The sequence below is a fragment of the Oncorhynchus kisutch genome, linkage group LG3, assembly GCF_002021735.2.
Source record: "Oncorhynchus kisutch isolate 150728-3 linkage group LG3, Okis_V2, whole genome shotgun sequence".
Lineage (NCBI taxonomy): Eukaryota > Metazoa > Chordata > Actinopteri > Salmoniformes > Salmonidae > Oncorhynchus > Oncorhynchus kisutch.
Genome location: NC_034176.2, coordinates 58,642,782 through 58,668,626, shown reverse-complemented (window position 1 = coordinate 58,668,626; position 25,845 = coordinate 58,642,782). Strand labels below are relative to the sequence as shown.

The window sequence follows — 25,845 nt, the reverse complement described above, 5'->3', positions numbered from 1 at the left end:
TCTCTCTCTCGCTCCCCGTCAAGTTGTTTTGGAACTCCCCATGCTGTGCGACTCAACAGGAAATGTGAGTTTCACATATAAAGGACCTCTTGTGGCAACTCACTCTTCATTACAGAAACTACTACTTGACACTGACTAAACCTACTGTATGGTGGTCAAACGGGAACTAAGCGATTTACTACTGAGACACAGACTGCTGCAGCGTAAACAAGATATTAATCACAAAACAGAGAGTAAAAGGTACAATTTACTATTTTTCACTATACATTTATTAGATCATTAGTGACATAGGCCTACCATTTTGTCTCATGTGTAAACTTAATGTCATTTTTTTGTTATTTACATTGTATTTACATTTTGTGAATTTCCTGTAGTGTTGTAATCCAGCTCATCATGGTGGACCAGCTGGCTTTCACGCAAGAGAACAGAGAGCGGATCCAGGCAGTGGAGAACTCCTTTGGCCCCTCTGGGAAGTCCCTGTTCAGACCTGGCCGGGTCTTGATAGGCGAGGGGCGGCTGATGAAGCTGTGTCGACGCCGCCCACAGCCCAAAGTATTTTACTTGTTTAATGACATTTTGGTCTACGGTAGCATCATCCTTCATGGACACTGGCACAAGAACCAGCAGATAATCGCCCTGGAGGATATCCAGCTAGAGGACCTGGAGGATGGGGTCAGCATGGAGAACCAGTGGCTGATCCGCACCCCACGGAAGTCATTTTACGTGTCAGCTGCCTCTGCTGAGGAGAAGCATGCCTGGATGAAGCACATCGAAGACTGCAAGTTCAAGCAGCTGCAGCATGCCGGCTGCCAGCCCGGATGCACCTTCGCCACCACCTGGATCCCTGACCGGGCGTCCGCCATTTGCATGCGCTGCTCTAAAACATTTCGGGTCAACAAACGTCGCCACCACTGTCGTCGCTGCGGCTTCGTCGTCTGCAACGCCTGCTCCAAGAACCGGGCCGTAATCTGCCACATCTCTACTAAGCCTGTGAGGGTATGTCGACTGTGTCACCTCAGTCTCCAGGACCATGGGTTGCTGACCCAGGACGAGGTGCGTTCACGGGGGAACAGTGATGGGAGGAACTGCTCTGATGAATACGAACTGGTCATGCCTGAGTACGAGGCGACTATCGACAATGAGGCAGATGAGCGGGTAGATGACCACGCACCACACAAGTGGGTTGAGTCTCAGATCAACTCTTGGTCCCCGTATAACTATTTAAAACCGCACCATCAAAGTCCCAATCTCACTGGCTTGTCAAGCCACTTGACTTGAATTGGATTGACTTTTGGACAATGTGAGAGGACACTGAAAAGTATTTACTTAATGAGTATGTGGTGAAGAAGTGTCAAATCAAGACGTTACAAGGTCACATTTAATCAGAAATATTGTGCAAATATGAACACTACTGGATCAATATATTCCTGTTAATATACCTTTGAGTGTATTGGGGGGGGGGGGGGGGGCGCTTATGTGTCATCCGTTTGATAAATGTTAACCTGTATTATGCATTGTTGACTGTCCATTATACACACGCGCAGCATCTTTGTTTACATGAAATATTTTGCACTGAATACTTTTATATTCATCCTATACTTATCTTCTTTAAAAAAAAGGCATGTTGACTAAGATAACGTGCCCATATTATGTGTACCTGCAATTATAACTCTAAATGACAATACCTATACTCGTTTATCACATTCACATCAACCATTTACCGATAAAATAAAACATATTTTGATAGCAACCTTTTGTCATCCTTGTCCCGAACACCTGGTAAGACTGCTTTGTTGACCTCCAAACAGCTGTAATCAAACTATTAAGTGCTTAGTGTTACAAAAGTCCAGCAGACACATGAAACAGTCCTGGGGCAACAGGTGCAGTAGATAAGCCTTTAGAGAAAGTTCTTCCGTCACTTGATTTTCCTAACTCTAGTGTTGTCATTGGCAATACTCAGGCCAACTGCCAATGACATTTTGGAAAGAACATTCAAATGCAACATGTCTATCATGAACACTTTATCTAGAAGTCTTTGCTTGGTAAAGCTCCGCCTTAGTTTACTGGTCACCATAACAACACCCACCCGTAGGAAAAAAAATTGCGTTGAAATTGGAGACATATCTCCCTCACTCACTTTAAGCATCACCTATCTGAGCAGTTTACACAGCCCATCTGTAAATAGCCCATCCAACTACCTACCTCATATTGTTTTTATTTACTTTTTTTTTGCACACCAGTGTTTCTACTTGTACATCATCATCATCTGCACATCTATCACTCCAGTGTTAATTTGCTAAATTGTAATTACTCTGCTACTATGGCCTATTTATTGCCTTACCTCATTACGCCATTTGCACACACTCTATATATATTTTTCTATTGTGTTACTGACTGTTTTGCTTGTTTACTCCATGTGTAACTCTGTGTTGTTTTTTTGTCGCACTGCTTTGCTTTATCTTGGCCAGGTCGCAGTTGTAAATGAGAACTTGTTCTCAACTGGCCTACTTGGTTAAATAAAGGTGAAATACAAATAAAACACAAAATAACACTTCAAACAAAATCAGTTTAAATTGTCTACTGTCTAAAAGGTTTTTCAACGAAGATATAAGACTGCTCTCACATCCCAGACTACCAATAAAGTGGTGATGTAATATGATATCGTGAGACTTCAAACCATTGGAATTTGAAAAAGCTGTGATTAAACTGTTTATTAGTAAGCCACTCCTACAAGACTAACAACCATCTCTCAGAAACGAATGACATAACTTCTTATGAAATTTCTCCTGGAGATTAATAATCTATCTTTCTCTGTATGATGTTATGACAACCTCCATGACTACATTTGCTTGCAAAGAAGGAACAAGGAAACGTCTAGAAAAAAAAAAAGAAAATGCACAGAGGCATCACAACAAACAACCTTTGCACATACTTCAAAAAGTGCTTTGATACCTTAAGATTCTAGTATTATTCAAAAGTCTACATTTGAAACATTGAAAAAGAGGAACTATGTCACATTGCGTTCCATTTCAGAAAGCCAGAACAAAAATACTGCGTAATTGCATCAGATCAGATACCATTCTGTTACATGCATGCATCTGTCCAGGAGAGATTACATTGCGTAGCATTGTCTTCCTTTTCTTACAAATAACGTGTTAAGTGGTTGAATTTCCCTTTACGAAACTGTCAGTTGATTCACTGAAACAACATGTTTTCTGGCTTAATTATGTCATACTAAAAGCTTGTGGTGATCATACAAGTCACCTTTGACCTTTACTTAATTTATCATGATTTTCATATAAACACTTCAGTACAGAGCATTACAAAAAGTGTCCAAGATTTTCCCAATTAGTTAATTATAGGACTGGGTGGGACTTATCACCATTATGCCCCAGAAGTATTAAGGCCGGTTTCTCAGAAGTACTCATCTCTTACCATGTTCACAACGCATGAGTCGCTTGAGATCCCAGGCACACTTACAAGAGGAGTGATCAGGGTTATTTTGTCATTGTCTTTGTTGCAAATAAATGTCAATTATAAATGCACAACAATATTCAACGTGTACATTTCAGTGCAGAATATTGGCAACAAATGATGCCCTACAGTACAAATAAAGTGCACCATATTGATTAACCGCTGGACTGTTCTTACAAGAGAAGTTTCAATCATACCGCTACATTCAGAGGTAAAACGCTCTCAACTAAAACCAAACAAATGTGTACATTAAAGGGCAATTCCACCACTTTTCCACCTCACATTCATCATCTCCAGCGCCATACCAGTGTCTACATGCAGTATGTAAAAACAGCGTGTTTTTATGATCTGTGGTGAAAAAGATAAATTCATTAAAAAAAATGCTTCTCTGTGACATAACAGGCTAGGAGTAAAAGTAACAAAACCGTGATTTTCAAAAAAAGTTTCTAGCCAGAGGGTATTTTCTTGCTCCTCACGTCACTGCGAGTCTCAAAGTGTTTGAAAATCACTGTTTTTAAATATGTTCTAACTTTGGATGATGTCATTGGGTAGAACTTTTAACTTCATATTTGTTTCTGCAAAACATAGAAATGTGCCATTTTCACATATGTAGACACTGGTATTGTTCTGGAGATAATGAAAATCACGTGAAAAAGTGGTGGAATTGTCCATTAAGTGCTTTAACAAAGGATATGATCAGATATTGGGTGACATGACAGGTCTGACATGAGCCTCGATGTATTAACTCCATAAGGCCTCTTCCAGTGAAGGTTATTTCAGTCTCCAAAAATAAGCTGGAGTTGAATTTGAGTACAAAAAGTTGTTTCTTTCAAAAGGCAGCAAATGTGTGTTCTAAGTTCCTCCAGATATTCCGTCTGTGTAGATCAGTCCCCATATCTCACCTCTGCTCTCAGTTCCTTTGTGATATAACTGAGTAGGGCAGCAGTGACCTGCTGCTGGAGAGTAGAATTCCCTATGACCAGAGCGGTCAGCTGGGCCAGGTCTGTCCAGTCCAGTGAGCCCAAAACGGCCATGATATCAGCATAGAGCCTCTGCTGCTGGTGGGGAGGCAGCTCCATGATGATCTGAGGGAGAGGTCTGAACTGTCCACTGGTCATCCACCATCCCAACAGGCCACCTACTGCACCACCTAAAGAGCCACACAAACGAGATCTGTGTCAGAAGTTCAAGAGGGGAGAAGAGCTGCAGCCCACAGATGGTTAAACACTCATGGTTTTAAGATCTACAGAGAAGACAGAAATACCAATGGTGGAGGTGTGGCTGTTTATATTCAGAACCACATTCCTGTAAAGCTTAGAGAGGATCTCATGTGAAATACTGTTGAAGTAATATGGCTACAGGTTCATCTGCCTCACATAAAGCCCATTCTGGTGGGAAGCTGCTACAGACCACCAAGTGCTAACAGTCAGTATCTGGATAACATGTGTGAAATGCTTGATTATGTATGTGATATCTATAGAGAGGTATACTTTCTGGGTGATTTAAATATTGACTGTCTTTCATTAGGCTGCCCACTCAAGAGAAAGCTTCAAATTGTAACAAGTGCCTGCAACCTGCTTAAGGTTGTAAGTCAACCTAGCTACAAACAGTACAGAAATGAAATCATCAACATGTATTTATTAAATCTTTACTAATGCTGCAGAAATTAGCTTGAAAGCAGTATCCAAATCCATCAGATGTAGTGATCACAATATAGCAGGCATATCTCAGAAAACCAAAGTTCCAAAGGCTGGGCCTAATATAGTGTGTAAGAGGTCATACAATATGTTTTGTAGTGATTCCTATGTTGTTGATGTGAAGAATATTTGTTGGTACGTGGTGTGTAATGACAAACAACCAGACGCTGCACTTGACACATTTATGTAATTGCTTATCCCAGTTACTAATAAGCATTCACCCATTAGGAAAATTACTGTAAAAATGTTGAGGAATTGAAAAAATGTTATAGTTGAGAGGGATGAGGCCAAAAAGATGGCAAATATGTCTGGCTATACAACCAATTGGCAAATGTACTGCAAATTGAGAAATCATGTGACTAAACTCAATAGAAAAGAAGAAGAAGAAACTACACTATAAAACAAAGATAAATTACAAAACATAATAGTAAAAAGCTTTGGAGAACCTTAAATGAAATTTCGGACAAAAAGGCAAACCCCGCTCCATCATTCATTGAATCAGATGGCTCGTCCATCATAAAACCATCTGATAATGCCAACTGCTTTAATGATTTTTTCTTTGGCAAGATTAGCAAACTTAGGTATGACATGCCAGCAACAAATGCTGACACTACACATTAGAGGTTGACGATTAATAGGAATGGCCAATTAATTTTCATAACAATCGGAAATCGGTATTTTTTTTACACCATTATTTATCTAGGCAAGTCAGTTAAGAAGACATTCTTATTTTCAATGGCTGCCTAGGAATGGTGGGTTAACTGCCTTGTTCAGGGGCAGAACGAACAGATTTTTACCTTGTCAGCTCGGGGATTCAATCTTGCAACCTTACGGCCTGCCTCACAAGGAGACTGCCTGTTACGCGAATGCAGTAAGAAGCCAAGGTAAGTTGCTAGCTAGCATTACACTTATCTTATAAAAAACAATCAATCATAATCACTAGTTAAACTAGTAATGTCATCAACCATGTGTAGTTATCTAGCGTGTCCTGCGTTCCATATAATCGACGAGGTGCATATTCGCAAAAAAGGACTGTCGTTGCTCCAATGTGAACCTAACCATAAACATCAATGCCTTTCTTAAAATCAATACAAAGAAGTATATATTTTTAAACCTGCATATTTTGCTAAAAGAAATCCAGGTTAGCAGGCAATATTAACCCGGTGCAATTGTGCCACTTCGCTTGCGTTCATTGCACATAGAGTCAGTATATATGCAACAGTTTGGGCCGCCTAATTTGATAGAATTTTACGTAATTATGACATAACATTGAAGGTTGTGCAATGTAACAGGAATATTTAGACTTATGGATGCCACCCGTTAGATAAAATACGGAACGGTTCCGTATTTCACTGAAAGAATAAACGTCTTGTTTTTGAGATTATAGTTTCCGGATTCGACCATATTAATGACCTAAGGCTCATATTTCTGTGTGTTATTATGTTATAATTAAGTCTATGATTTGATAGAGCAGTCTGACTGAGCGATGGTAGGCACCAGCAGGCTCGTAAGCATTCATTCAAACAGCACTTTCGTGCATTTTGCCAGCAGCTCGTCGCTGTGCTTCAAGCATTGAGCTGTTTCTGACTTCAAGCCTATCAACTCCCGAGATTAGGCTGGTGTAACCGGTGTGAAACGGCTAGCTAGTTAGCGGGCTGCACGCTAATAGCGTCTCAAACGTCACTCACTCTAAGACATGGAGTGGTTGTTCCCCTTGCTCTCCAAGGGCCGCGGCTTTTGTGGAGCGATGGGTAACGCTACTTCAAGGGTGGCTGTTGTCGATGTGTTCCTGGTTCGAGCCCAGGTAGGGGCAAGGAGAGGGACGGATGTTATACTGTTACACTGGCAATACTAAAGTGCCTATGAGAACATCCAATTGTCAAAGGTATATGAAATACAAATTGTATAGAGAGAAATTGTCCGATATGTCCTATAATAACTACAACCTAAAACTTCTTACCTGGGAATATTGGAGACTCCTGTTAAAAGGAACCAACAGCTTTCATATGTTCTCATGTTCTGAGCAAGGAACTTAAACGTTAGCTTTTTGTACATGGCACATATTGCACTTTTACTTTCTTCTCCAACACTTTGTTTTTGCATTATTTAATTCAAATTGAACATGTTTCATTTTATTTGAGGCTAAATTGATTTTATTTATGTATTATATTAAGTTAAAATAAGTGTTCATTCAGTATTGTTGTAATTGTCATTATTACAAATAAAAAATAAATTGTCCGATTAATCGGTATCAGGGTTTTTTGGTCCTCCAATAATCGGTATCGGCGTTGAAAAATCATAATCGGTCGACCTCTACTACACATCCAAGTATATCTGACCAAATTGTGAAACACAAGTATTGTATTTTAGAATTCCATAAAGTAAGTGTGGAAGTGGTGGAAAATGTATTGCTGTCTATCAAAAATGACAAGCCACCGGGGTCTGACAACTTGGATGGAAAATTACTGAGGATAATAGCGGACGATATTGCCACTCCTATTTGCCATATCTTCAATTTTAGCCAACTAGAAAGTATGTGCCCTCAGGCCTGGAGGGAATCTAAAGTTATTCCCCTACCTAAGAATAGTCAAATCTCCTTAACTGGCTCAAATAGCTGACCAATCACCCTGTTACCAAGCCTTAGTAAACTTTTGGAAAAAATGGTGTTTGACCAGATACACTGCCATTTTACAGTAAACAAATTGACAATAGAAGGCCATTCAACAAGCACAGAACTTACACAAATGACTGATGAATGGCTGAGAGAAAATGACGATAAAACGTTTGTTGGGGCTGTTTTGTTAGACTTCAGTGTGGCTTTTGACATTATTGATCATAGTCTGTTGCTGGAAAAACGTATGTGTTGTGGCTTTACACCCCCTGCTATATTGTGGATAAAGAGTTACCTGAAATGATCTCAATCCAATAAATGTTTATAGAAAGTTAGCAAAAAGAGATAAGATCTTGCTACCATGGAAAGGAAAATACCTGTCTATTTGAGGAAAAATCACCCTGATTAACTCCTTAGTTATATCACAGTTGACCAATTTGATTATGGTTTTGCCTACACCTAGTGACCTGCTTTTTAAATTATATGAACAAAAAATATTCAATTTTAATTGGAACGGCAAGCCAGATAAAATTAAAAGGGCCTATTTATATAACAAATATGAATTTGGTGAGCAGAAATGATTAAATATTAAAGCATTAGACCTCTCACTGAAGGCATCAGTCATACAAAAGTTGTACTTAAATCCAAACTGGTTCTCTAGTCAATTGGTAGGAATGTCTCATCCTATATTCAGTAAGGGTCTTTTCCCTTTATTCAGATTACACCTGCTCACTTTCGGTTGTTTGAAAATATCTTTATTTTTTAAACAAGCCTTAGAAAGTTGGTTGCAATTTCAGTTTAATCCACCTGAAAGGACGGAACAAATAGTATAACAAATATTGTGGTTAAATTCAAATATACTAACTGATTAAAAAAAAATGTATTCATCGAAGAAATGTTTAAAAAAGGTATAATTTTAGTGAATGATATCATAAATAGGACAGGTGGAATTATGTCACACATGCAGCTAACAAAGACATATGGAAATGTCTGCTCTACCCAAAATTACAACCAATTAATTGCAGCATTACCACAAAAATGGAAGAGGCAAGTAGAAGGCGGAAAAAGTAAGGAACTTGTATGTCGGCCATGTATTAAAGAACATAAATGGTTAAAGAAAAGTGTGATATATAAAAACATATACCAATTTAATTTAAGGACCAAAAAAACTGACAGTGGTGCCATATAAATTGCAAAATAGTTGGGAAGAGATTTTCGATGTACCCATTCCATGGCACATGGTCTATGAATTGATACGCAAAACAACGTCGGATTCAAAACTTCAAATGTTTCAATATAAATTACTATACAAAATTCTTGCAACTAATAGAATGTTATATATATGGGGGATACAATCTTCCCAGCTCTGCATATTCTGCTGTGAGGAGGCAGAGTCATTAGATCATTTATTTTGGTATTGTCCATATGTAGCTCGTTTTTGGTCACAGGTCCAGGAATGACTGAAGAATTGCAACATTTGCCTAGAACTAACGCTACAGATAGCAATACTGGGTGATTTAAAAAGCCATAGTCAATCAATCAATAATATAATAATTATTTTAGCAAAAAAATATATTTTAAATTTACAATCTGTAGAATCTATGAGAATAGGAAGGTTCAATTATTTTGTGAAGCATCACAGCACAGTTGAAAAATATATGGCAAATAGAAATCCGAAATGGATGATGTTGAGAGAAAGATGGGAGGGGTTGAATGGAGCTGAAGGGTGGGACTAATAGCAAGGTAAAACATGTAGAACATACAGGGTCTGTAAAATGTATATAGGTTCGGAGCTTTTGTGAAATAGCATAGTTACAAATAGAAATCAAACTGGATGGACATCAGAAATAGAGGAAGGACTAAGAACAAAGAGAGAACTATTGTAAAGTAGACTGTGTCTGTAGAATGTGTATAAGATGTATGGATTGAAGGTAGAAGCAGAAGTGTTTATTAGTTTACTCCAATTGGGGGATCGGCGGTACGGTTTGCGGGGAATAATAATAAAGGTATATTCTTTAAAAAAGTATGTATGTCTATATAGGTATGTGTATGTATATATGTGTATATGTATGCATGCGTGTATGGATATATATATATATATTTATCCCAAAAATATGGGGGATTGGAAATGATGCAGACAATTACATTGGAAGCAACATTCTTTCCGCAATATTAAGCTGATCCTCCCTCTAAAAAATAAAACTATAAAATAAAAAGAGTTACATGTCTAACAGAGGGTGTTCTTCAATGGAAGCCTCTCCAACAAAAGCCCGGTAGAATCAGGAATTCCCCAGGGCATTGAGTAAAGCCAGTGTGTCTATGAATGCGGATGACTCAACACTATACACGTCAGCTACACGTCAGCTACACTAAACCCTAAACCTACACTAAATCTTGTAATGAATAACGTGGAAATTCAGCAAGTTGCGGAGACTAAACTACTTGGAATAACCCTGGATTGTAAACGGTCATGGTCAAAACATATTGATACTACAGTGGCCAGGATGGGGAGAAGTCTGTCTATAATAAAGCGCTGCTCTGCATTCTTAACACCACTATCAACACGGCAGGTCCTACAGGCCCAAGTTGTCGCACCTGGACTACTGTTCAGTCATGCCGTCAGCTGCCACAAAGAGGGACTTTTTAAAAAGATGGAACATTTTAATTGGCTCAGAACAGGGTAGCACGGCTGCCCCTTGGATGCACAGAACATTTCTACCCGAATGCTATACTTTATAAGCAGACTGCATATACCATGAAAATCTCATAGCTGCACAAACACAGAGAGCTAACATAGTCAATCTCTCCTGGCTCAAAGTGGAGGAGAGATTGGCTTCATCACTACTTGTATTTGTGAGAGGTATTGACATGATTGTGGACTACAGGAAAAAGAGGACCGAGCACGCTCCAATTCTCATCGACGGGGCTGCAGTGAAGCAGGTTGAGAGCTTCAAGTTCCTTGGTGTCCACATCACCAACAAACTAACATGGTCCAAGCACACCAAGACAGTCGTGAAGAGGGCACGACAAAACCCATTCCCCCTCAGGAGACTGAAAAGATTTGGCACGGGTCCTCAGATCCTCAAAAGGTTCTACAGCTGCACCATCGAGAGCATCCTGACTGGTTGCATCACTGCCTGGTATGGCAACTGCTCGCTAAATAACTCTACCTATATGTACATACTGCCTCAACTGTGCGCACATTGATCTTGTACTGGTACCCCCCTGTATATAGTCTCGATATTGTTATTTTACTGCTGCTCTTTAATTACTTGTTACTTTTATTTCTTATCCATATTTTTTAAACTGCATTGTTGGCTAGGGACTCGTAAGTAAGCATTTCACTGTAAGGTTTCACAATTTGATTTGATGATGCACCGAGCTGTCTGTTTAAACTACTGGCACACAGCTCGGACACCCATGCAGTACAGAACAGACTATTGTAGGCGCACAGTACTACATAGTGCCATGATTACATGGAACTCTATTCCACATCAAGTAACTCATGCCAGCAGTAAAATTAGATTTAAAAAACAGATAAAATACACCTTATGGAACAGCAAGGAAACATAGACACATACATACAAACACACAATAATATACGCACTATACACACATGTACACATGCATTTTGTGTTATAGATATGTGGTAGTAGAGTAGAAGCCTGCGGGCACACACTTAATATGTTGTGAAATCGGTTATGAATGTATTGTAATGTTTTTTAAATGTATAACTGCCTTTTATTTATGTATTTATTTCACCTTTATTTAACCAGGTAGGCTAGTTGAGAACAAGTTCTCATTTGCAACTGCGACCTGGCCAAGATAAAGCGTAGCAATTCGACACATACAACAACACAGAGTTACACATGGAATAAACAAAACATACAGTCAATAATACAGTAGAACAAAAGAAAACAAAAAGTCGATATACAGTGAGTGCAAATGAGGTAAGATAAGGCAATAAATAGGCCATGGTGGCGAAGTAATTACAATATAGCAATTAAACACTGGAATGGTAGATTGGCAGAAGATGAATGTGCAGGTAGAGATACTGGGGTGCAAAGGAGCAAAAATAAATAAAATACCAGTATGGGGATGAGGTAGGTAGATAGATGGGCTGTTTACAGATGGGCTATGTACAGGTGCAGTGATCTGTAAGCTGCTCTGACAGCTGGTGCTTAAAGCTAGTGAGGGAGATGTGAGTCTCCAGCTTCAGAGATTTTTGCAATTCGTTCCAGTCATGGGCAGCAGAGAACTGGAAGGAAAGACGACCAAAGGAGGAATTGGCTTTGGGGGTGACCAGTGAGATATACCTGCTGGAGCGCGTGCTACGAGTGGGTGCTGCTATGGTGACTAGTGAGCTGAGATAAGGCAGGGCTTTACCTAGCAGAGACTTGTAGATAACCTGTAGCCAGTGGGTTTGGCGACGAGTATGAAGCGAGGGCCAACCAACGAGAGCGTACAGGTTGCAATGGTGGGTAGTGTATGGGGCTTAGGTGACAAAACGGATGGCACTGTGATAGACTGCATCCAGTTTGTTGAGTAGAGTGTTGGAGGCTATTTTATAGATGACATCACCGAAGTCGAGGATCGGAAGGATGGTCAGTTTTACGAGGGTATGTTTGGCAGCATGAGTGCAGGATGCTTTGTTGCGATATAGGAAGCCGATTCTAGATTTAATTTTGGATTGGAGATGCTTAATGTGAGTCTGGAAGGAGAGTTACATTTTGCTGGACCCTAGGAAGAGTGGCTGCTGCCTTAAATAAAAAATAAACACCCATATTTATCCAAATCTACCTCACCAATCATAAGACAACATTGGCTGAGAATTATTCTACCCTAATGCCATACTTTATAGGCCTACTGCATATACACTGAAAATCTCATAGCTGCACTCAATACAATTAGTTTGAGAAAGGATATGTCTCCACCTTGTGGTTGAAGTATGGAAATGCAGACAATTATAATTATGGTTACTTAATTGATAGGATCCTTACCAACAGCAATCCCTGGGGGACCACCTAGAAGACCTCCTAAAAATGCAGTCCCTCCTGCCACTGCTGATCCTTTCCCAGAATTCTTCACTGCTGCTTTAATCTGCTGATTTGCAGACAGGTCACAGCATAGTTGCATGACATCATCCATACGTGGAGCCATTGTAGCTTCTCTCCCTGGTGTTATGGCAAGAGGGACACTGAAGATCAACATGCAACCAAGCCAACTCATCTGTCTCTAGTATACGAGTAAAAATAGCCACTACACTGGAAGAGATGTATGACTTGACTTCTGTGAAATGCCCTTAAGACTAGGAGTATGCCACCTTCTGGTAATGAACTGCATTACACTGCTGAGAGTAGCCTATACCGAAAGTAAAATAAACTATTGTTCATGAATGGTATAGGCCTTTTTCACTCCAAATGTTGACAAAACCAGGCAACTATATTATTGTAATCAATTTAGTTATCACATTTAGCATACAGAAACTGGGAAAATAACGGATGACTTAATGCAGACCATTGCCATGAGTCAAAAACTTCTCACACAAGATATTCGACATGCTTCCCTCGGATTTATGTTATAACCACAATAATAACGACCGCAGATAACAATAATTCTACTTCACTTCTGATATGTAGGCCTTTTATAATGGCGTTAAGACGAAATATTGTTAGTATGTGTCATCATGTGGCCATCAGCTTTCTCTCTCCGTTACAAGTGCGGCAATAACCTTTACATAACGACATAGTTGTCCCCATCACACAGGACGGACTCTCACGTTGGCCTACATGAAAATAGCCTAAAGTAAACATTGGTGGTGAATCCCTACCGTCAGATCTCGCACTTCGATGATGTGTAACTGTTTGTGTATAATGAGCGTTGGTAAAAAACAAATAGGACCGCGGTGGATGACGGGACATTCGTTTAGGACAAGCCCACATCCTGTTAAAACGATTCGCTGTGGTTTGTTAGAAGCACAAAACAACACACAGCCAAATGAATAGGTCTCAGTAGGGCAACCTGGCATAAATGTCGTTTACGCGACAAATATTTGCAACAAAGTTGCACGAAAAGTAATTGATACAATTCCCCCATTTTCGTCAAATTGGTGGGGTTCGTTTTGCAAGGCCCAGTGCTCAAGGTTGGTGGAGACTCCTCTTAAGAATCAATGGAATAATCTAAAATAACCAACTCCGCGCATACGGGGCACCGGGCCATGCAAAACGAAGACGACCACTGTGGCGGACTGCAGACAGCTGTACAAAAAAAGAAAATCTTCCACTCTTAAGTATTTTGACTTGTTATTATAGACCACACGCCTAGACTATTTGAAAGATTGGACATCGGTTGAAACCATGTATCTAGGTATGTTTCAAAGAAGGACACTTTTGTTAAGTTGACAGCTAGTTGCCAAAATATGATGGCAAAGGTTAGTAAGTGCGCAACCAACTGAAGCTCCGCCTTCGAGTTTGGATTTTTGTTTACCACCCACCAAAGCAAAGTGAAGCAGTTGGTGTTCATAAACAAGTCTGTATCAAAACAATTACAGATCAGTTATAGTTTCGAGCTAGCCATCGGCCACCGCCCGTTAAATATACACTTGTCAGGTAAGAAACAAAATACATCGTAGCCTTCAACATTGTGCGAGAGGTTGTATCCGTGTAGCAGCCTTTGTTAATGTGTTGTCTAGACACTTTTCTTTAGCCTACTAATGTATCTATCCATTGCGTGTTTGTATTGATTTCTACATTCCCAAAGTGTCCTATTAAGCCAACTTTTTAGTTTGGTAGACTACCATGTAATTGTAACCATGTCATGTGTAATTTTGTATGTACGTTTATTTGTTTGATCGTCAGTGAATTACATATAGTAAATGCAGTTCTTAATTATTTACTTATTTATTGAAGAAGTCTAAACGCAATTAATGCCATATCAAGTTCACCCAAACTACTCTCCTATGTTTCTTTTCATGATTTAATAGTTTCTATCACACATGTATATATCTTGAATAGGGTCTAATGTAAGGATTGTCTTACATGTCTTTAAACTTCCGACTTATGGACTTTTTGATGGCACACCAGACAATATATGCAATACATTTAGCACCTTATGAGTTAATTCTGTCTGGGCACCATTGGATCTTCCCTTGCTGGCAGGCTGGGGTGTAGCTGTTTATTGACAATATAGGTTGACAAGTACACCAAGGCATTCAAAGACCGTGGCTGTCTGGACAGCCCAAGGTCTAAAAGTGGACGTTGTGGTATTCTGTCTAGTTTATGACACAGCAAGCCTGAAAGACATACACATACTGTTTATACCTGATTATGTTTTTAATAGGCCTATCTGACTAGAAATGTAAGCCCTTTGAATCAAATGATATACACTAAAATGTATATATAAATACTATTTTTTTTACAAACCAGCTGTATTCACCATAGTTTGGCCAATTGGCTTCATATTCACGACATTAGTTTATTCAGAACATATCTTAAGATTCCGATTCTGTCTTGAAATGAGATTGCTGGTCAGAAAGGATACCATGTCCTCCAGTCTGCAGATAGCTTCCAAGGGGAATGCTGTTCCTCATTCTGCTGTGCTGGCAGGGTCATTAACCCAGGACCCAATGTTAAAAACTAAAGGTCATATTGTAAGGTGTTGTTCAGAGTCTGCTTCCCGGGAATAGTTTCCGTTCTATTTTCTGTCAATGTGGATATTAAACTACACATGCCATTTCAGGTTGTGCTGTTTTCTTGTATTTGATGCAATGTTTTACCACGATAAGTTTAGCAATTTTACCAGTTTAGCAATAATTGCATCCGTTATGCAATTGTTTACCTTATGGGGTTGACATACTGTAACACTATGTTAACTCATTTTCTTTGCAGACTGCAATAAGAGGGCCAAGGGAGACAAAACATATACACAATGATTGGAAAGATATTTGCCCATTTCCTTGGTAGCACAGATGATGATTTTTCCACAGATGACAATGAAACCTATGAGGAGCTCATTGAGTTTGAGGAGGGAGGATGGGTCATTATCAACATTCATGGTAAGCCGATAATTATGCTCCCTGAAAGTTGAAATCACAAGTTAGTTGTTAAACTGGTATGGATATTGTTGTCTGCGGTTACTTTTTTTTGTAAATGGTAGCATTGTAGTTATTTGGATAGTAGATCTAATGGTCACTATTAGAGGTCTCACTAGTGTTTTTCCTCTTTGGTCTTGGTTTAGTACATTTGTGGTCTTTTTCCAGAGAACAACTCCTTGACCCCGCCTGAAGAAGACCCTTTGGAGAACCTGCTGATTGAGCATCCCAGTATGTCTGTATACCAGATCAGACACCAGACCAGTGATGAGGAAGACTCAGATGAAGAGGATGCTTCTCCCAGGTCAGTTTTCATCCAGGGGATCCATCTACTTAGTCAGTGTGATAACACAACCATTATCCTAGAGAAAGAAGCGCCACATTTTACACGTATTCTGTCCTTTCCCCCCCTGCAGGCCTGTGCCAGTCAAACAGCACGTGTCCTGGAGGTTAGCTGCCTGGGGCAGCCCGCTTCCATGCAACGTCCAACTGCTTGCCATACAGCGAGCCAGGACTCACATGGAGTGCAAGGAGCTGACCAGGAGTGCTCTCCAGAGACAGAACCGTGCCAAGATGCGATTCTCCCCCTCTGACAGACGCTTTGGTCACTTCAAACAACCCTGCCAGCGCCTGTACAACTACTGAGTGTCTACTGAGTAGCCACACGGTACTCTACTGAGTAACGTCACTGTCTGAAGCCACTTAACATACAGACCGTAGACATATTACCGGTGTCAATTTCTTTACCCTGATCAAGGAAACCCCCCCTTTGCTGAGTATGTTATTAACATGCTGAGCCCAGTTTGAGAGTGAAATAGCCTTGAGTAGATGTGTGTGCGCATGTGAAAAGTATTATAACTGGCTTGTTACTGTTAAGTCTTATGGCTCTAATAAACTTTTATTTAGTGTATGAAATGCAAAAGGTTTATAGCACTTGCAAATGTGAATTTTATTGGATATGGTATACTTTTTGCTATTATTTTTTGTGCCTTAGATTTAGATACGTTGTGGGTATATTGCTTGAAGGAAAAGTTGTTAAGTTTCATAGCTATGAAAAGCTATTTTGTATATGATATGTTACGATAGAAAACATTGGACCTCGGAACAAATACAATATATGGAAGGATTAGCAAATAATGATGGACACTGTTTCTAATGTATGTTTTGTACTGAGTGATTCACTTTGTTTTCATACATTTATTCCCAGTGTGCTCTTATGTTTGCTGTACTGCTACAAGACCTGTTTGTAAATATATTCAGATTTTTTTTTGCTATTTTGGTGTATATTTAAATGTAAAAAATTGTTAAACAAGTCTGTTTTGTTTGGGTATTATTTGTGTTTTATTAAATAGCATGAGGGACTTCAGTAATTACATGTATTATTACCACCAAATGTATTTCATTAGTCTGCATTAAATTATTTTAGTAGCCCATTTAGTGGATTTCATTTTCGAAGAAAACGCACCTTCCCCATGAACTTCTTAACGCTTTCTGGATCAACAGCATTTGCTCAAACGCTTCCCCTCTTGAAATGAGAGCCAATTGTCATTGCAATAGAATCAAGGTATTGTTCCAAGTTGTCATGGGTTACTCCTGAGCCAATAAGAACTAGGAGTCTTACAGACTCTGCAACATCTGCAAATAGAAAATAAAAGGTTGTTGAGTAAATATTTTGAGATGTTACATTAAGTTTACTGAGTTCATTATATTGGAAAGCTGTGCAAGAGCTTATATGAAACAAATACCTAAATGGTTAGATTTAGGAATGCATTGCAAGTGCATCATGCATCATCTCTAATAAGTAAATGGTAAAAGTATGTTCAGAGATGATATGAGAAAAACACATGAGGAAAGAGATCAATCCAGACTCTGGCAGCTCCATATACCAATCTGACAACAGAGCCAGCCCAATGAAATCGTACTGGGAGACTGTAGGAGCACCTCCGAACTAGGCAGCAGGGTTGTGCGGCAGTCTGGCCAGAGCCTGCCTGTGTTTACAGCCTTCTGTCTAAGTCAGCCATCTGTAGGCTGTGCTTAAAAATAGCAGACGATGTTGGTGTCTATATTAGCCAAGGGCTGTGGCAGGCAAGGGCAGGACCATGGTCAGCATGATCCAGACTGGGGGACTGTGAGGCCGCCATCCTCTCCCCAGACGAGTCTGCTCTTTATAAGGCCAGCAGCGAGGCTCAGAGGCTCCATGGGCTTTAGGGAAGCTTATCCTCTGGGCTACATGAAAAACTAACGCCAGGAACTATCTGCCCTTTCAAATGTAGGAAGTATGCTATAGACTGGTATGCAGTGGGAGTGGTATGGAATTGAGTGAGGTGACTGAACATACTTTTGTTAGGGTGTGTGTTATGGTTAGGGAGAAAGCATGACATGTAGAAAAAGGGCACTCCCTTATTAACCAAGACTACAGGCATGTTTGAGAGAAAATTAAAAAGGGAAGGTAAACTATCTAGAGATGTGAAAACTGTTTGTACTAAGGTGCACGCTGAGCATTCCTAAAATGATACACCTAGCATTATGCCTCAGATATATAATGTATGTGTGTATGTGAGTGTCGGCTGCCCTTTGATCCAAGTGGTAAAATAGTGATTACACAGTAATAGCCTATGCCTTATTTGTTTTTTTGGTATTCATTATAACGAGTTGGGGGTCTTTTTATATTACTGTATGTGTCAGTATGTTTGTGCATCATACCATACATGTGTGTATGTGTCATACCGTACATACATGTCTGTATGTGTCAAAGCATTCAGAGACAGGACACACCTCTGAGTTCCACTGGATCTGCCTGAACCCCTGTGGCTGTTCCAGTGATAATGACCCCGTCAGAGAGGAAAAAACTCAGTTGCTCTGGCCGTCTCCACTATGCTCACATCTGAAGTCAGGACATGGGAGCTTGGAACACAAACCCACAAATCATAAAACATCCAATTACACTTACTACAAAAGTCAGAAATGGTACCTTTCATCTCCTTGCAGTACGGATAATATTAGCTGCAATACTTGCATGTTGAAAACCTTCTGAAATACCATATCAGGACATTAGGCTAGCCAGTGGGGTTGTCTGACTGGAATGTTTTTGAACGATTGCTCACCTGTGCTTCTTTTTTATATCAGTGAAGATCTGTACATGTTCAGCCTTTATTTGCTTGCCGTATCGCAAAAGGTCTCCGACACATGCATTCAAAAGGCCTTCATCAGCAACATGTGAGAAGACATATCCCTCTGCCCTGATAAAATCCATACCTTGGAAATAGACAACGAAATAGGTAGCTAAACATTTGATTTTCCCAACCTCTTAATACGGATCTTTCTACTAAACTAAAATTCCAGGCTAGCCTGAAGCACTCTTGCCTGCATGTATTAATCAGTAATAAGCAAAGCCAGCTATATCAACCTGAAGCCAGTGCAACATCAAGAGCTGTTTGCTGCAGACAGGATCTGAACAGAGATGGACAGATCCCCCTCACCGCTGCACACACTGCTGTCATAGAGGCACACGCCTCTGGTCCAATTGAGAATGTGTACAGAACGTCATGCATGTTCTCAATGATCAGCCCATCCTGTTCAAAAGATCAACAGACAATTAATTTCCAGTCACCCCTGAGGATGACTATTGTGGTTTACATAGGCTACAATATTAGTAACATCAAAAAGTAAGGAGTTCTTCTGTCTTTGCTTATACTTACAATTCCTGCATTGTGATAGATTCGTTGCGTGCTTCCTCAATAATTTGAGGCCATGTTTCCAAAAGGTGTGCCTGAAAAACGTAAAAATCCAAGTTAAAAACAAAAAGAGAGTAAAAAACTACATATGCGTCTCAATAATCTTTATCTGGTAAGGCTTGAACATGAATCATTCCAATAACCACAGATTTGGCACGTCCAACGAGTTTCAGAAACTTCATTTCTGTGATTGTTTCAAACCAGTTGCAATGTGGAGGCACAGTGGCTTTGCAATGAGACTCGTTCCCATATAGCTGCTAGCTTGATCACGTTCCTGGTCAAAGTATATGTTTATGCAGGTTTCGAGATTTATGAGTGATTGTCAGCCAATCCAGTGTTTTCTTCGTGTGGCTCATGAAACATATTAAAATAACAGTTATGACTGAGAGATAAGAAAACACACATGTATGAATTATATATGAAAGCATAGGATGGTGCTTAAAATGTATTTTACTAAACCTGCACTGTTATTTTCCAACAAATCATTAGTGTAGACAAGAGGAAGCCACTAAACGTAGCTAATGCACTAGTGCAGGGCGCCATCACCATTCTCGTTTAGCAAATTGCGCGGCATTAATTTGATTTTAAAATAATGACATACCTCTTGGATTATGGACAGCGAAGGTCCATTCTGTCGGCTTGACAGAGAAACATTTTCAAAAATGTCAGGAAATATCAGCATAACGTCCGGATTTGCAGGTTTTTGAGAAGGACACAGTCTTTGTTTACATCCGTCTTCCCTAGCCACGCGGTACTTTGTGGTTCCGGATTCTAAGCACCGCCCCCGCACCAGCCACGCCTCCCTTTTGCCGGATAAATATGCAATATTTGGAACACCATTATAATGTACATTTCTCACACAACATACGATTTCAGGTGATTTCACTCTTCACTTCTGAACAATTAATGACTAATAATAATGTTCATTGAAATGTAACGGCGAATGATTACTGAACAGCGCCAAGTATTTAAATCACCCGCTCGGACCGCCCCTTATGATTTGTAGACAGCAAGCAGTTTATAAGCCAAGGCGCAAAACTCACCGCACTAGCGAAGAACAAGTAGCTAGCAAAGAGGCCACGAATCGAACAGTAATTGAAATAGCTAGCTCGTAACCGTAGCTATATTTTGTCTGATCCTTTCAGCCAAGTGTGGACTTCTTCGCAGGGGGATATTTTTAGGTAACGTTAAGCTGGCAAATAATTGAAACATCTCTTGTTAGCTAGTAGTCTTGCAACTTTTCAATCAAACTCCCTCAACGTCATTCGAAAAAAGTGATAAGATTGTAAATATCCTGAATTTGATAGGCGATGGACAACATTGGATGGATAGTTTTTTTGTTGTTGTGAGAAAGCTTGTTAGAGCGGGTGAATGGAAAATGGCATACTTGATGGCTCGGCCATTTTCTGTCCAGCTTCTCTCTCTCATTTAGAATAAATGAACTAGTTTCCATCGACTATGTCAAACTGTTAGCAGATAGTGTGGAATCTGCTGTCGATGTATTCGTGGTTTTTGTGACAATTGTTGCAGTATTTCATATGGTTTATCGTCCTTTAACATTGTCCCACTTCCATTTGCCCGCGCCCAGAGCTTTTGACGACTTGGCTTTGTGAGTCTTACGTGGGGGGTTGGGTTGTGGTGTTATTACCTAAAAAAAATCTGAACAAATTTAATGTTTGCAGGTCCTCTATATTGGAGTGATACACGTGGGCTATAATGCTAAGAAAGGGGTAAGTTTCAGTTTTGCAGTTTGACCTAGTCTTGTCAGTCAATGTAGCTAGGTGACGAAAAAGAGTTGACGCTAGGTAACATTAGCTGGCTTGCTAACTAACTAGCAGCGGCTTATCTAGTTAGCGAGTAATAACTAACGTTTCTTAGCATTTCAGCTGGATGCATATTAGAATTCAATATTTACTGTCATTTCAGGAAAAATGTGGAATCCAGGTCTATTGATCATGAGATGCCCAAGGAAACTACAGTGAGATCCAGGAAAAGAAAAGCAGACGTTGCCATTGTAAGTGATTGCTACTGTAGCGATATGGTTACCTGGCTATGTCTTTTTAATATGCTTTATCAGAATGAACATTTTCCTTATTCAATCCTCAGTATTTGCAAGACCCAGATGAAGTGGCAGAGATGATCAAAAAGAAACAGTGTGGAACTCCGGTAACTACATGCGTTCCCTTGCAGACCATTCACTTGTTGGCTTTAGCTAGCAACACACACCAGTCAGTGACCTACACAGGTTAATCAGGACTGTTCAATAAATGACACAATTGTGTTTAATCGGTTGCTAGGAATCCTCTTCGTGCTGTTTTTATCGGTCGGTGGACTTCTCTTTTCTTATCCCTCTCCTGTGCAGGTATGCTGGAATCCCGAGTCGGTTTTCACAAGCCCGTGCAGGCGGATCCCCGCGCCTGACAATGAAGTCGCTCAACCAGTTGCCTTGAATACCACTGGCTTTTCTGCTCGGTACACCTTCAAAAACATATTTGTCACCCCCACCAGGTCTTCCCCTCTTCCTGTGCTATGGTGAGTCACTTCTGGTACCTGGGACAACATGGGCCAGATGCAGTGACGCTGCTAAAGAGCAGGCGTGGTTACTTGACATGTTTGATAAGTAACGTATAATTTTTTTCACTAGGAGATTGCACGGCCTCGTTACCTTAAGCTCTGCACTTGCACTGTCCAAGGCCAAGCATTATGATAACCAATGTGTTCACCTGTTTCATTTGAATGTAACAGACCATGTAGTCCTCTCACTGCTATTGTCTCTCTAAGAGTACATAGTGTGCTGTTATAAGAACAGCTCCCTCCTTGACACTCATTATGTGTACCTGTATACTAAACCTCACAGCTCTGTTTGCACTCTGAATCAAGTTGAGGGGTTCTTTGTTGATCCCTTTTTTAAATTTAATTGATAACTACACATTTGAAATAGATGTGTTTCTCTTTGTAGCTGGGCAAGCAGGGACGATGTATGGAACAACCTGTTGAGGAAAGACGAGACGTATTCTCGAGACATCCACATCATGACCAAACACCCACACCTCCAACCCAAGATGAGGGCTATTCTTCTGGACTGGCTAATAGAGGTTTGTTGCTCTCTCTGTAGCAACCGCCTAAATTTGTCTCCCACAGTGTATCTACTACTTTGATCAAAACCCTCATGTTACTTGATCAGTGTCATCCATGTTTATCTTAAGGTGGTGAGTGTATTAGTTTTACCAAAAACTGGGGCCATACATCTAATCTAAGTCAACTGTGGCTAGACAGAAGATATGACTGTCAGGTGATGCGTATTGGCTAAGCTCTAAGATATTCTAAGGGGAAGCCTCGTCGGCGGCACACCTGAATGCATTAAACCGAAATGTCGTCCGCCTTTAACCCAATTCTTCTGAATCAGCATTGATCTTTAAAGTTGGGTCGTGTTAGACCTATGGTATAGAGAACCATGATCAATGCTTTTATGTGGGGGTTCTCTTCCTTAGCTACTCTGTGACATTGCCTACACCTTAGGTTCTCAACCTTGTTTTCTCTCTCAGGTGTGCGAGGTGTACAAGCTACACAGAGAAACCTTCTACCTGGCTCAGGATTACTTTGATAGGTTTATGGCCACACAGAGCAATGTTTTCAAGTCAACACTACAGCTCATCGGCATCTCTTCTCTGTTTATAGCGGCCAAAATGGAGGTAGGAAGAAGCGTCTTCTACAAACCTGTTAAGTCATTTTCTCCATTTTGTATATCAGTGAGATTTTTAACATGTTCACTACCTCTTTCCTTTTCAGGAAATCTACCCTCCAAAGGTGCATCAATTTGCCTATGTTACTGATGGTGCCTGCACTGAGGATGATATCCTCTGTATGGAGCTAATCATTATGAAGGTATGCCTCAAACGCTTTACGTCCCATTGTTTCTCAGTATGGATGGGTCACACATCCTTATTGTCTGAGGCTCATTGAGACATGATCAACGTTTAGCCATTTACTGTTAAAACATGACCACATGTGTTCCTAATGATGCTCTGTCACTAATGGTAGTTCCTGTTTAACTTGATAGTAGGAGGCTCAGTACACGTGTTTCTTCTATCTGAGCTGGGGGACTCTTCTCTGTGGAATGAAATCATCATGTGGCTCTTACTGTGTCCCCTTTTGCTCAGGAGCTGAAGTGGCGTTTGAGTCCCCTGACATCTGTGTCCTGGCTAAACATCTACATGCAGATTGCCTACCTGAGAGAGTCCGAGGAGGTTCTCATCCCACAGTACCCACAAACTACTTTTGTACAGATTGCTGAGGTAAGGTTACAACTGTGATTTCCCGCCACTGCATGTGATTCATAGGTATATTTTGTTGTAAGATACTAAGAAGCTCAACAAGGCAAAATATGTCCTCACAGACGACACCGCTTTTGCTTATACACGATGGTGTTGTAAGGGAATGTTTTCACATTTCCTCAGACTGGCTCGTTGCCTCAAGTCGGTGTTGTGCTCGTTATCTCCTTTTCATTTTGTTTTCTCTCTATAGCTCCTGGACCTGTGTGTGTTGGATGTGAAATCTCTGGAGTTCTGCTATGGAGTGCTGGCTGCCTCTGCCCTGTTCCATTTCTCCTCGCTGGAGCTGGTGGAGAAAGTCTCAGGTAGGGAGTTTCATTCTGAAGATTCATTCTTCAATCCAACCACTGAGTTGTATTGGTTCGGTGGACTTGCCATGTGTGTTTTTAGCCCTAACCAGACCCTTTTTGTCTTGATCTGTGCAGCTCTGAAGTGGTTAGACGTTGAGGCGTGTGTGAGGTGGATGGTCCCCTTTGCCATGTCCATCAGAGAAGTTGGCAGCTCAGCCCTGAGGCCGTTCAAAGGAATCCCAGCAGATGACATGCATAACATCCAGACCCATGCTGCCTATCTGGACTGGATGGTGAGGGCATCGTTTGTATGGTTTTCTATGCCAATGTTTGACATTGAGGTTGGACATTGTATCAGGCTGTTTAGATTGAATAATCCCCCCCCCCCCTCAACTTGTTTCTTGTGTTCAGTGGTACACAGCTGAGTTGCAGCCTGTATTGAGAGTTCTGTTGGTTTCTTTAGGCGAAGGCATGCTCCTACCCACAAGTGGATGTAGATCGCAGCCAGAGTTCCCCAATACCGTCCGGAGTGCTCACTCCGCCCCCTAGCAGCGAGAAACCAGAGGGCACCGTCTCTTGATTTCCATTGGGTTAGTATGGGGACCAAGATATTGTAGGGCTGGGAGAAATCCGTGGCATTACACCAACATGTGCTCAAATGCTTTTTCTACATGCGTGCAGGTGTTTATTGTGCTACGGTGAATGGATATTTTTGGATGTCTCTGCCTTTTTTTGAGGGATTGACAATTTAATTGGAGTGTTGCCAAGCTGGACCACCTGCCAAAAACCCAGAGCTGTCACCGGCTCTGAGTGCTGCTAAAGAAGGTGGACTTGGATTGATGGAACAGTGGATGAATGTGTGTGTAGCTCACGCTTGCCATTTTGAGAAAGATAATACTGCCAGGTTTGGGGACCAGTAGCTCTGCTGCCAAAATGGACAAGTGGAACAGCCTGCTTCAGAAGCAGAAATATGGATTGTATTTTAACTCTGCAACTTTCTCTCTTGCATTTGAGTTTTTACCAAAATGTATGATATTTGTTTTGAAATGAGATGCTGCTACTTATTTTTTTTAAATAAAGTCACTGTCGCAGACAGCTTTTATGTTTTACAATGTTGTGGGTCTTTGCCTTGTCCAGGGATTGTAGCCTGGTTGAAACCCCCTGACTGCGGTGTTCACTATTCTGTTTTACTGCGTGTGAAATAGCTTGGCGAACTCAATGATCAGGCTGGTTCTACCAGGCCGGTACAGAGTCAATGTGCAGGGGCGCCAGTTAGTCTGGGTAATATGTACGTACTAGATTTAAAGTGACTGCATGGATGATAAACAGTAGCAGCAGTGTAAAGGGGGGGGCAATGCAACTAGTCTGGGTAGCCATTTGCTTAGCTGTTCAGGGGTCTTACGGCTTGGGGGGTAGAAGTTAAGAAGCCTTTTGAACCTAGATGTGGTACTCTGGTACAGCTTGTGTGTTAGCAGAGAACCGTTTATTACTAGGGTGGCTGGAGTCTCTGACAATTTTTAGGTCCTTCCTCTGACACCGCCTGGTATAGAGGTCAGGCAGAGCTGAAGTGATGTACTGGGCTGGACGCACTACCCTCTAGTGCCTTGCGGTCGGAGGAT

The 25,845-nt window shown here is 40.7% G+C and overlaps 4 protein-coding genes and 1 pseudogene across 5 annotated transcripts; 3 read left to right on the top strand and 2 right to left on the bottom strand.

Annotated features, from left to right (window-relative positions):
• Positions 1 to 35: 35 nt before the first annotated feature.
• On the top strand, positions 36 to 2,856 carry LOC109886121 (pleckstrin homology domain-containing family F member 2). Its single transcript, XM_020477866.2, has 2 exons — positions 36 to 240; positions 375 to 2,856. The coding sequence occupies exons 1-2, from the start codon at positions 149 to 151 to the stop codon at positions 1,276 to 1,278; spliced, it is 996 nt and encodes a 331-aa protein (XP_020333455.1). The 5' UTR covers positions 36 to 148; the 3' UTR covers positions 1,279 to 2,856.
• LOC109886089 (protein C19orf12 homolog) lies at positions 2,680 to 13,750 on the bottom strand. The gene is made up of 3 exons (XM_020477843.2): positions 13,613 to 13,750; positions 12,783 to 12,956; positions 2,680 to 4,624 (listed from the first exon to the last, which is right to left on the bottom strand). The coding sequence occupies exons 1-3, from the start codon at positions 13,722 to 13,724 to the stop codon at positions 4,359 to 4,361; spliced, it is 552 nt and encodes a 183-aa protein (XP_020333432.1). The 5' UTR covers positions 13,725 to 13,750; the 3' UTR covers positions 2,680 to 4,358.
• On the top strand, positions 13,731 to 17,539 carry si:ch211-260e23.9 (tumor protein p53-inducible nuclear protein 2). Of its 2 annotated transcripts, none has more exons than XM_020477859.2 (4): positions 13,731 to 14,390; positions 15,669 to 15,835; positions 16,040 to 16,175; positions 16,288 to 17,539. In XM_020477859.2, the coding sequence occupies exons 2-4, from the start codon at positions 15,709 to 15,711 to the stop codon at positions 16,514 to 16,516; spliced, it is 492 nt and encodes a 163-aa protein (XP_020333448.1). In that variant the 5' UTR covers positions 13,731 to 14,390; positions 15,669 to 15,708; the 3' UTR covers positions 16,517 to 17,539. The 2 variants fall into 2 exon arrangements, with proteins under 2 accessions (XP_020333448.1, XP_031665416.1); XM_031809556.1 differs by having other exon boundaries at positions 13,763 to 14,148.
• Positions 17,350 to 20,374, bottom strand: LOC109886101 (uncharacterized protein F13E9.13, mitochondrial-like; annotated as a pseudogene).
• A 226-nt stretch (positions 20,375 to 20,600) lies between these two features.
• Positions 20,601 to 25,338, top strand: LOC109886072 (G1/S-specific cyclin-E1). Its single transcript, XM_020477835.2, has 13 exons — positions 20,601 to 20,786; positions 21,288 to 21,335; positions 21,532 to 21,619; positions 21,712 to 21,771; positions 21,968 to 22,137; positions 22,565 to 22,700; positions 23,151 to 23,297; positions 23,395 to 23,490; positions 23,766 to 23,900; positions 24,130 to 24,241; positions 24,362 to 24,519; positions 24,690 to 24,816; positions 24,908 to 25,338. Exons 2-12 carry the CDS (start codon positions 21,322 to 21,324, stop codon positions 24,804 to 24,806), a joined length of 1,233 nt encoding a protein of 410 aa, XP_020333424.1. The 5' UTR covers positions 20,601 to 20,786; positions 21,288 to 21,321; the 3' UTR covers positions 24,807 to 24,816; positions 24,908 to 25,338.
• The last annotated feature ends 507 nt before the right edge of the window (positions 25,339 to 25,845 follow it).